Source organism: Mytilinidion resinicola (genome assembly GCF_010093595.1).
Source record: "Mytilinidion resinicola strain CBS 304.34 unplaced genomic scaffold BDZ99scaffold_9, whole genome shotgun sequence".
NCBI classification, from domain to species: Eukaryota; Fungi; Ascomycota; class Dothideomycetes; order Mytilinidiales; family Mytilinidiaceae; genus Mytilinidion; species Mytilinidion resinicola.
In genome coordinates, this window is record NW_022985445.1 from 290,725 (window position 1) to 300,843 (window position 10,119).

At 51.0% G+C, this 10,119-nt stretch overlaps 4 protein-coding genes across 4 annotated transcripts; 2 read left to right on the forward strand and 2 right to left on the reverse strand.

The window, feature by feature from the left end:
- Positions 1-272: 272 nt before the first annotated feature.
- On the forward strand, positions 273-1,429 carry BDZ99DRAFT_520021 (uncharacterized protein; the record flags this gene model as incomplete). Its single annotated transcript, XM_033725482.1, has 3 exons — positions 273-319; positions 371-833; positions 881-1,429. The coding sequence occupies 3 exons, from the start codon at positions 273-275 to the stop codon at positions 1,427-1,429; spliced, it is 1,059 nt and encodes a 352-aa protein (XP_033576890.1).
- A 1,078-nt stretch (positions 1,430-2,507) lies between these two features.
- On the reverse strand, positions 2,508-3,530 carry BDZ99DRAFT_562522 (ankyrin; the record flags this gene model as incomplete). The annotated part of the gene is made up of 1 exon (XM_033727349.1): positions 2,508-3,530. A coding segment is annotated over exon 1 (597 nt), but the record flags the coding sequence as incomplete, so codon positions are not given.
- A 256-nt stretch (positions 3,531-3,786) lies between these two features.
- Positions 3,787-4,645, reverse strand: BDZ99DRAFT_520023 (uncharacterized protein; the record flags this gene model as incomplete). Its single annotated transcript, XM_033725483.1, has 4 exons — positions 3,787-3,866; positions 3,912-4,046; positions 4,073-4,290; positions 4,590-4,645. 4 exons carry the CDS (start codon positions 4,643-4,645, stop codon positions 3,787-3,789), a joined length of 489 nt encoding a protein of 162 aa, XP_033576892.1.
- Positions 4,646-6,809: 2,164 nt separating this feature from the next.
- Positions 6,810-8,273, forward strand: BDZ99DRAFT_498160 (glycoside hydrolase; the record flags this gene model as incomplete). Its single annotated transcript, XM_033723563.1, has 2 exons — positions 6,810-7,272; positions 7,334-8,273. The coding sequence occupies 2 exons, from the start codon at positions 6,810-6,812 to the stop codon at positions 8,041-8,043; spliced, it is 1,173 nt and encodes a 390-aa protein (XP_033576893.1). The 3' UTR covers positions 8,044-8,273.
- Positions 8,274-10,119: the final 1,846 nt, after the last annotated feature.

The following is a 10,119-nucleotide window of genomic DNA, read 5'->3' on the forward strand; positions in this document are numbered from 1 at the left end:
AGCGGTTCGTCCTTGTACGACTGCCGAAACCTTAAGTACCCTGGCATCGCGTTGACATAGCCCCAAAATGGTGAATGTAGTCCAACCTCTTGGGCCTGCAAACAGGTGGCGTTAGCTTTCCTTCATGATTACCAGCATTCACTACCCCTTGGCGCTCGCCCATCGTTTAAAGTCACTAACGTCTTCCACAACCTCTTTAATCTTGGTTATCAGACTACTCCCTGTCTAGAGCAACACCCACCCACCACAATTGAGCACACAGTCCCGACATCATGTCTTCGCAATCTACTTCAGCCGAGCCGGGTCTGTCCAACAACAAGTAAGTAATTCCTCTCGATAGCAGTGTACGTTTGACTAATGCGCTTAATAGGAAGCGGAAGTTCCAACAAACCCTCGATGTCTACTTCAGCAACAAGAAAAATAAGACATCCACAGATACCAAGTCTGAGTTAGAGCTTGCGCCGAAGCCAGAGCTTACCGCCCCCTTTCGCTTCCTCGACCTCCCTCGCGAACTCCGCGATATTATCTACGACTACGCGCTTGAACCACTGAGCGACCACAAGTACACACGCGGTCTGGTCATCTTCAACAAACGTCGCCCGCCTTCCTATCACGGCCTTCTAAAGAATCTCGCCCTCTTAGGAACTTGCAAGCAAGTCAAAGAAGAAACGCAAGAAGCCTTGTACAGGACATACTACTTCCGGGCCAGCTTCACCCTTCCCCCTCCACTAGTCTTCAGACCTCTAATCTTGCGCTACTTCGATGTCCCGGAGACCTACTTCCCAACCTCCTCGTCGTTCCCGCCAGCCTACGCGGGACAGCGCACTGAGTTCGTAAGCAAACCGTCAACCACGGGTGGGATATTACACACATCCGCAAGCTAATCTTGACATTCGACTGCATGGACACCACGACGATGTGGGGGTCTAATCCGCTAGAAGAACGTGAGTCCTGCCAGGAGATGGAATATTCCGATCATCCCGATGACTACGAGCCTTCGGGCTGGTTCCGAGCGCTACATTACATGCCCGCTCTCAAACAGGTGCGCGTGCTGATTATGTACTCTGAACGCACGAATGAGCGTTTGCAGAACTTCTTCAAGGGGGAGGTGAAGGAGGCGCCGTTGCTGAGACGAACGGTGCGATCGCTGGTTGCTGCGGTTCCGAAGGGTGTGGAGATTAAATGGGGGATCACAGAGGCAGAGGCTGCCAAGATTTTTACGGACTTCTGGCAGTCCTTGAAAATGAACTTTGATAAGGTGTTGAAGCAGTGGGGGTTCACGTTTGCAGACAGGAAAGCGTTAGAAGGGTTGGCGGACGAGCTTGGAGACGGAGTGGAGCGGACGGATGCGGAGGCGTTTGCTAGGGGCCATGGTACTGAGGAGGGAGTTGAGGAGGCTAGGAACTCTGAAGGCTATGGAGACTCTTAACGTCTCTGATGACCCTGATGTCTCTTAAGACTCGGATGTGTCTGAGGACTCTGATGTCTCAGGTGATGATGCGGAACAGATTCGAGTCGAGTAAATTGGGGATCTTTTAAGACAGTACTCAAAGAGTACGTACTTCAAGCAGGGCGGCTTCTTTTTTCTGATTTTTCTCCGTTTAGCAAAAGATGCGAAGATCGTCCAATAAATCTTCAGAAGGTACAATCGACTTTTCGTACAGAATGGGTGTTGCACAATCTGCTAGGTCTAGATTTTGTGTTGTTTCGTATGGCTGCTAGGTCCAAGTGACGTGATGGTAACCTCAAAGTAGTAGTGGCCCCCATTTCTTCTTCTTCGACGGCTTGTGAATAGAACGATTCATACCGTTCCCTTCTTCGTGTGGAGATGTTTGCTGACTTTCGCTCAAACTTTGAGAACCCCTATCCTTTAGGAAACGGGCCCATAAATCCTCGCTAGTTTCATTTGAAATTGAGCCTGGTCGCCCTAGCCTTGGAAAGGACTCTGTTTCCACCGGCTTCTTCAACTGCTTCACCTCTTTTGCAATAGCACTCTTGCCACTAATGCTAGGCGTTTGAAGCGAGGTCACGCCTGAGTAAGCCTGGACCAGTATTTTGGCCCAAAAAGCCTTGAAGGCGTGCTGCTCACTTGCTTTTGCATTACCAAGTTGCGGGAATAACGATAAAGGAGGAGGCTCCATAGGTTTCGCTTTCTTTTTCAGCCCGTGCATGCCTCCATCCACCAAGTCTGCAATATCTGAAGCGTCCAACGTGCAATCTTCAGTTCCATCCTCATCCATAAAAGCCAGTGTTTCAAAATTCGACCTTTCAAGAAAACCCCACAACTTGGCATAGCGGTTATCTTCAAATGGCGATGCTTCCGATTGGGGCTTGTAGAATGTGAGAGCCTTATCCTTGGACGAGATCCAAGGCCGTCCGATCAGCCGCGGAGACTCTTTGGATTCCGCTGCAGGCGTTGCTTTTACAAGCAGATTCCTCACCCGTGGATCTGGATGCCTACAGGCAATGTCCCGAGCAGTGAGGGGTGGTGAAAACGTGATATCAAAGCGAAGATCGGGATTCGCGCCGTGCCGCAGGAGCATCAACACAATCTCGTAAACATCGGCATGCAGCTCCCTCTTGATAATATCACTCTTGCTGGCATCCTTCTGGAGAAGTTGGAACAAGGCGGTGCTGCGGTCATGTACACTACGGACATTTACACTCCCTCTGCATCGCGGCCCGTGTTCGAGATAGTATCGGACCAAGTTTACGAGTTTCATCCTGCAAGCCATCTGCAACACCGTGCCTCTTGCCTTTGTGAGGAACAAGTCGCCAGAATCGAACTCTTGAGAAAGTATCAAGGCCACATCCTCATGCCGGTTGGATATGGCTACCGCAAGCGGAATCCTCATTCCGTCAACGAAATGACTAACCCCGGTTTCCAGAAGCATCCTGACCATCCTTTTATGCCCATGGGAAGCTGCGGTCGCGAGTGGGGTTGGACGCTTGTCCATGAAACCTGGTCGGAGTCCACGTTGGGTATTCACATCTCCGCCTAGATGTAGGATAATGCGCGCCATTCTTTTGAGGTTTCCCCTGGCTGCATAGTTCAGCAGACTGCTTCCGCCGTGTCGCACGTTATGGCGAACTATGTAGTCCATAATGAGTGGATAAAACCTCTGGCTTGCTCGCGCGAGACAACTACGATCTTTCTGACCTCCCAGGTGCTGCACGATCTCGAGTAGGATTTAATTTGGCAGGGCAACAAGCCCGGCATTATACCGATACCGAACCAGGTAGTCTCTGATGAAGAAGTAGAGTTTGCAGTTGACCCTACCGAGGCGCCTGAGATCCGGAGTGCAGAGGAGGGAAACTATGTCGAGGAGAAGTTCGTTTGGTATTTTGAGAAGCCCTGTCGGCAAGTCATCTTTGCAGCTTGTATTTGTAGCCATAATCGAGCGATGTGTGGGTGGATTCACTGATTTAGGTGTTGTGAGAGATCAGGCTGGACGTGGGGAGAGAAGGCTTTATGTAGGCAGCAAGGCACAGCAGCCTTGGCAGCGCGTACGAGCATCTCATGTGACAGTCTCGAGCGGAAAGAAAGGCTATAGGAACGTGAAGACATTAACTTGATATATAATCTGCGTAGCTCCCTCGTTATACGAAGAACTGTTGGATGAAAAAGCACGCCTAAGATTAGGGGGACCAGCAAATAAGTGACGCATTATATACTTCCGACGAGAGCTACACCTGGCAACGTAAAACACGCAAACATGCAAGTCTATAAACACTCGCTCACATCGCAAGAATCGTCCGGTCCACCCTGCAAGCCGCCTTCATGTTCTAGAAGCGTATGCAGTAATACCGCCCATAACTCTTCTCCTTGTCCTCGTCCTTCTCTTGAAAGATCTCCATCCCATTCCCTATATAGCACATCAGCTACCCCTTATTATCTGCCCCATACCCACTCGGTGGCGGCAACTTCCCATCATGCGGCGCCCACGGCCCATTCTCAATACTAACCCTAACCCCGGAGCCCTTGAACGCGGAGCTGCTATGGCTGTCTGCCTGCAAAGTGTGGCCCTCGATCATAGGGATTTTACCTTTGTCATTGGTTAGTTTTTCGTACCAAGTGGGATCCAAGGCGCGTAATCGGGGTGCTTCTCGTAGCAGGCGATGCTGATGTGGGAGGTGTAGTTTGTGATGGCGTAGCTGTCGAAGGTTTCGAAGGTTTGGGGTTGGTTGAAGGGGTGCGAGAGGGTGGGGGCGGCTAGGGGTAGGAGGAGGGTGAGGAGAGTTGAGGCATCTTGGTTGATTTTGGTAGTGATGAGCGATGTCAACTTTCGTCTTTATTGGGGTATAAGTGGGAGAAGTGAAGGCTTTTGCAGGAAGGAACGCTTATAGGGGATGAGCTGTGATCACGGGCTTCATCATTTCTGAGACTATGCCTTTGTTCGATTGTGCTGCACAATGTAGTAACGAAGACTTAATGAATCTCTTTGGTCTTGCAGAATATATGATATATATATATATCACGTGATGTCTTAGCCTGCTTACTCAGCAGAGATCTCGTCACGACCTTCCCTACTTTCGATTCAGGCCTTTCTAGATGCATCATCTTGCAATCCATCCCACTTCGACCTCACTCCCACATGGGCCTCAAAAGTTGCTGCTTTCGCGATCTTCCAAATGATGATGGCATAACGAATTAACTCGATTTCTTCTCCCCTCCCTTAAAGATTGGAAATCATAGAATAAGAATGAAGTCGCTAGTTTATCCGTGGGGCGTAGCTTCATTGAAAGCTGAGATAAGTTCAGCCCATCAGACAATCAAAGGAAGAGATGATGATATAGGTTGGTGGTGGCGCAGCGCGGAGTCATGCATATCCAGGTGCTTGAAGCTTCACCGGTCCTCTTCAGCATCGCCAGCCCCCCTCCTCATCAGCTTGCATTTTCCAACTCTCATCACTGCAAGCGAGTCAAACAGCTATCCCGATTATATGAGTATCTGGAAGTTAGATATCCAGCTTTCTTCAGGCACAAAGACTTTTCGTTCGCGTTGAGTTCGCGCAACTCAAATCGATTGGAATTATCCGACCAGGCTGCACGCTTTTACACTCCTCCACCCCATGGGACAAGATGTCTGAAGCCCTTCACGCGGATAGCGTTGAGAGCGTCGGACCCCGATCCTCTGCAATTCGAAACGATATGTTGTGCGCTCGCTGCAACGCATTGGACTTCACCGCTATTATGGGGAGGGAGGTTCGCGACTTTCGCGGATTATTGCTCAATAACCTAGGAGCGTTTGAAGATTGGGATGTCTCCTCGTGTAGCCTCTGCCGATTGTTTGCAGCAGCTATATAGCTGCCATTCACTAAGAATAAGGGGGAAGCTAAGAAGCGATCAAAATACTCCCTTTGCGCCTTTTCTAATGGACGAGCCTACTCATCCCCCCCTTTTTGCTATGTATCAACCCCCATTTTGCTACATATCACCCCACCTCACTATCAGGTCTCCATACACTAGAATATCTCGGCGACTGGACCGCTTCAATATCACGAGACTGCGTCGTCCTTCCTATCTTGCCCGGCAGAATAGTCTCCGCTGAGATTAGACTGCATCCATTAGACCAGCTTCGTAGTATGATCGTCCTCAGTCAATATCACCATGTATTAAAACTTCAATGAAGTGGCGCCGCCGAGATATGCCTCACCGTCATCTATACAGTATCCCTGCTTTGGTACGGGATGAACGACAATAGGGGCTAGTTTGCTAACCTCGTGAGCTGCAAAGCCACGAAGATCATCCGTTGCCGTAGAGTACCCCACGGGGAAGTTGTGTGCCTGCATTAGAATGAAGTTGGCGAGGCCACCGTGTCTTCTATCCACACATCAATGGGAAGCTTTTCTCGTAGAATGGGCGAACAAAAGCATCAAACCGAGAGTAAGCTGTTTGGCGCGGAGCCATATCAATAACCACGCTTGATTTTCAATCGCTATCCGGGTAACTCTGTGAGAGATTGAAAAGTCGAGGCGGCCTTGATCTCACCACCTCATCTCTGGTTTACTATTTCGTCTGTCTCTTTCATACATCGTCGTCACTTTTAGTATCATGCCTCTGTTAAGTCTGCCGCTCAACCCAGGCGAAACCTCCATCCTAGCTGTTCCCATGGGCCCAGCAAAGTCCACCACTCGTAGTCGGCCTATGTGCCATATTACATCTCCATTTGTTTCATGAGACCATTGCTAGCGCTTCTCACCCATAATCCCCTGACTTGATCCATGTTTCTAGAAACCGCCAAGGTGTCTCTGCATCCGCATCCAATTTGTACCTATTCTTTTCGCTTTCTAGAAGGCTTTGACGCTTGGAAGCTTAGACGGACTCCCCACCCGTCGCTTCGAAAAAGCCCCTTCTCCGCATCAAAATCGTATCAAATGCAGGATCTCACGACTCATATCTGGGTGTACCTAATTGATCCGTTTCGAATCCAGGAAATACTAGTGTTCCGGTTCCACAAGGCCATCACGGGAGCTCAAACCGATGGATGTTGTCCAATATCCACATGAGATCCACCGAGAGACAACCATTGGAATCTCTACCACCTTCATCTCGTCGATGTCACGCGTTGTCAGTAGCTTGATAGAGTATATATACGATAGGTACTCGCACCCTCCAAATATTATTCCACAGCTTCAATCTCACCGTCGCTCATTATATTTTCCAAGACTGCCTTCGTCTCTTCCGTCCTTGCCGCCGTGGTCTCAGGCCAGCAGGCTGGCACGCTCACCACGGAAACCCACCCGGCCTTGCCAGCCCAGAGCTGCACAGCCGCTGGATCCTGCTCGACTGTCGCGACCAAGGTGACTATGGATGCCAACTGGAGATGGCTCCACACCACTTCCGGCTACACCAACTGCTACACTGGCAATGAGTGGAACACTACCCTCTGCCCGGACGGTAAAACGTGCGCTGCGAACTGTGCTCTCGACGGAGCCGACTATGCCGCCACATACGGTGTCACTGCCAGCGGAAATGCTCTTACGTTGAAGTTCGTCACTGATGGCTCTTACTCCAAGAACATCGTGTCCCGCATGTATCTAATAGCCTCCGACACCAAGTACCAGGTGTTCAAATTAGTAAACCAGGAGTTCACATTCGACGTCGATGTCTCCAAGCTGCCTTGCGGATTGAACGGCGCCCTCTACCTCATTGAGATAGATGAAGATAGCGGCATAGCCCAAATACCCTGCCAACAAGGCGGGTGCCAAGTACGGCACCAGATACTGCGATACCCAGTGCCCGCACGACATCAAGTTCATCAACGGCGAAGTGAGTCATTTACTCCACCGCCCCTATCTTGAAAGTTATCAGATGCTAACTTTGGCAACAGGCCAACGTCGAAGGCTGGACGCCCTCCTCCAACGACGCCAACGCCGGCACCGGCACCTACGGCTCCTGCTGCAACGAAATGGACATCTGGGAAGCCAACTCCATCTCGGCCGCCTACACGCCGCACGTGTGCTCCGTCGACGGGCAGACGCGCGCTACGACGGCCTCTGCGACAAGGACGGCTGCGACTTCAACAGCTACCGCCTGGGCCACGAGATGTTCTACGGGCCGGGGGGCACCGTCGACACGGCGTCCAAGTTCACGGTCGTCACGCAGTTCATCGGCAGCCCTCTGGCCGAGATCAAGCGCTTCTACGTGCAGGGCGGGACGGTGATCCCGAACTCCGTCGTGCGCGCCACGGGCGTCGACGCCGTCAACAGCATCACGGACGGCTTCTGCAACCAGCAGAAGACGGCGTTTGGGGATACGAATAGCTTTAAGAAGCTTGGTGGGTTGGCGGCGATGGGGGGTGCGCTGAGCCGCGGGATGGTGCTGGCGCTGAGCATGTGGGACGACCATGCGGTGAATATGCTGTGGCTGGATTCGAGCTACCCGACGGATAAGGATGCGAGTGCGCCGGGGGTGGCGCGGGGTACGTGTGCGACGAGTTCGGGCGTGCCGAGTGAGATTGAGGCGTCAGAGGGGGATTCGCAGGTTGTTTACTCGAATATTAAGTGGGGGGCTATGAATAGCACTTTTGCTGCTTCGTAGGGATCTCGTAAGAGATGTTGGGGCAATAGGGCGTCATCTGGGGATTGAGGCGGAATGGATGGTGAGATGAGAGGTGGGTTTGATGTTCTAAAGTTGTTGTATTCTTTCTTTCCTTGATCTCTGTTTTTTGTAAGATCTGAGGCACTCATTTGAAATTAGGGTTGATAAGAAAAGAAGTGGAGGGGCTGGTGGGCTAAATTCAGATGCAGAGCATCGAGTGTAGAATCTAGAACGTGATATTTTTTTCATGAGACTGAAAGCTTGGGGTATGAATAGCATGTGAGTCTCGTGATTGCTGACATATCATTTTCGCGAGGTATAAAATCTCACGCTTCGAGCTCAACAGGGCTTTCTTGATCAGAGGAGTTTGGCATGGGGGCTCAACACTGGACTACCCAAAAGTTGATGGCTGGTGGAGGGGGTGGATCAGAAAAGAGGGCAAGCCCATATAATGGGAGAGGAAGAGAGTTCCGGGTGATCAAATCACACCTACCCAATCGACTGAAGCATGGAGGAAGGCGTGCTCTCATCCCGAGGCTAGCTTAGATGCTATTCATCTCCTATTTCTGCTGTTCGCATTCACCGTCTTCCTCGCCTCACTGACAGCCAGCACGATGCTCCGCCTTTCATCTCAATGGCGACGGAGTGGGAGCGGGAGACTAGGAAAAGGGGGAAGAGATAGACATGTCAGCGGTCAGGCAGAGAGGCCACCAAGCACGTGTGTCTCGTGATTACCAACATATCTTCTCCGCGTGGTATAAATCTCATGCCTCGAGCTCGACAGAACTTCTCTGATCAGAGGTGTTTGGCATGGGGATTCAACAGCGTAGGGGAAGTGGTTCGATGGCCGTGGGAGGGGGGATCAAACCATGGGTGGAAGAATGTCTCATGGAGAGGGAAGAAGTGGTGCTCTCGTCCCAAGGTTGGCTCGACGATGCTATTCATCTCCTTTCCTTACTACTCCCATTCACCATCTTCTTCACCTCCCTGACAGCCGTTACATCAGCATCCAGTTCCTTCTCATCATTCACGCTCAGAGACCCAGGTTTCGACTAGCGGATGGGTGACTGAAAGTGATGTGACGGCGAAGATATCATGTGAGCAGCCTTGATACGGACACAATGTAAGCGGATAGCAGCACTGATTCACTGGTCAGTTAGTATCCCTATCCGCTTCTGTTGTATTCGTATCGAGGCCCCATGTGAGCAGCACGTGCACCCCGTGATACTCCAACTTTTCTTCCTATAAATCTCCCGCTCTCGCTTGCGGAAATTTTTCGTAGCAGGAAGTTTCGATACATTGGATCAAAACATACAAGAAGTCGGAGTATGGCCGGTGGCTGTGGGCAGATCAAATGAAGAAGATATCTCTGGCCATGGAGAGGAGGACCGGAGTGATCAACACCGACTAGCTTTGCATCTGATGAGGAGGAGGAAGTCGGTCGTACTGGCTCCCTCTCACCGACTCAGCGATGATGATATTTACCTCCTTTTTCTTTTCCCGGCTTTTGTCACTTCTCCGTCTTGTTGTTTTCCAGCACTCACCCTTGAAACTAGACACATCGTCCGCAGCACCACCAAAGTAGCTCCTCCCTTCCATCATGTCGTTTCCCCCTCTGTGGTATTACTCTCTCCTTCCTCCTTCCCTCCGTCCCTACTCCTTACTCCCACCACCTTCCTCACCGCCACACTTCAAGAATTAGGACTTCAACTATGAGATGGGTGAACGGAGATTCTGAGATAAGAAAGGGGTAAGGTAAGCAAGCACACGTGGTGACCCGTGACCGCATCCCGTGACCACTCCATCATCGGCGACGTTCTCAGCAAACAGTTTCGGGACCGTGGTTCGAAAACTGAGGAGAAAGAGCAAGGTCCCATGGTCAGTGGCTGTGGACGGATCAAAATTCCTTACTAGAGGATACTATGGAGTGGGTCGGGGTGATGAAAAACTTGAACGTCGTGGAAGGAATGGAGAGAGAGGAAGTTCGGTCGAGCCGGCTTCCTCACCAGAAATATCATGATGAGTTCCACCGTCTCGTCCTTTTGCTGACCTCTGTCACTTCTCCGGTTCGCAAAC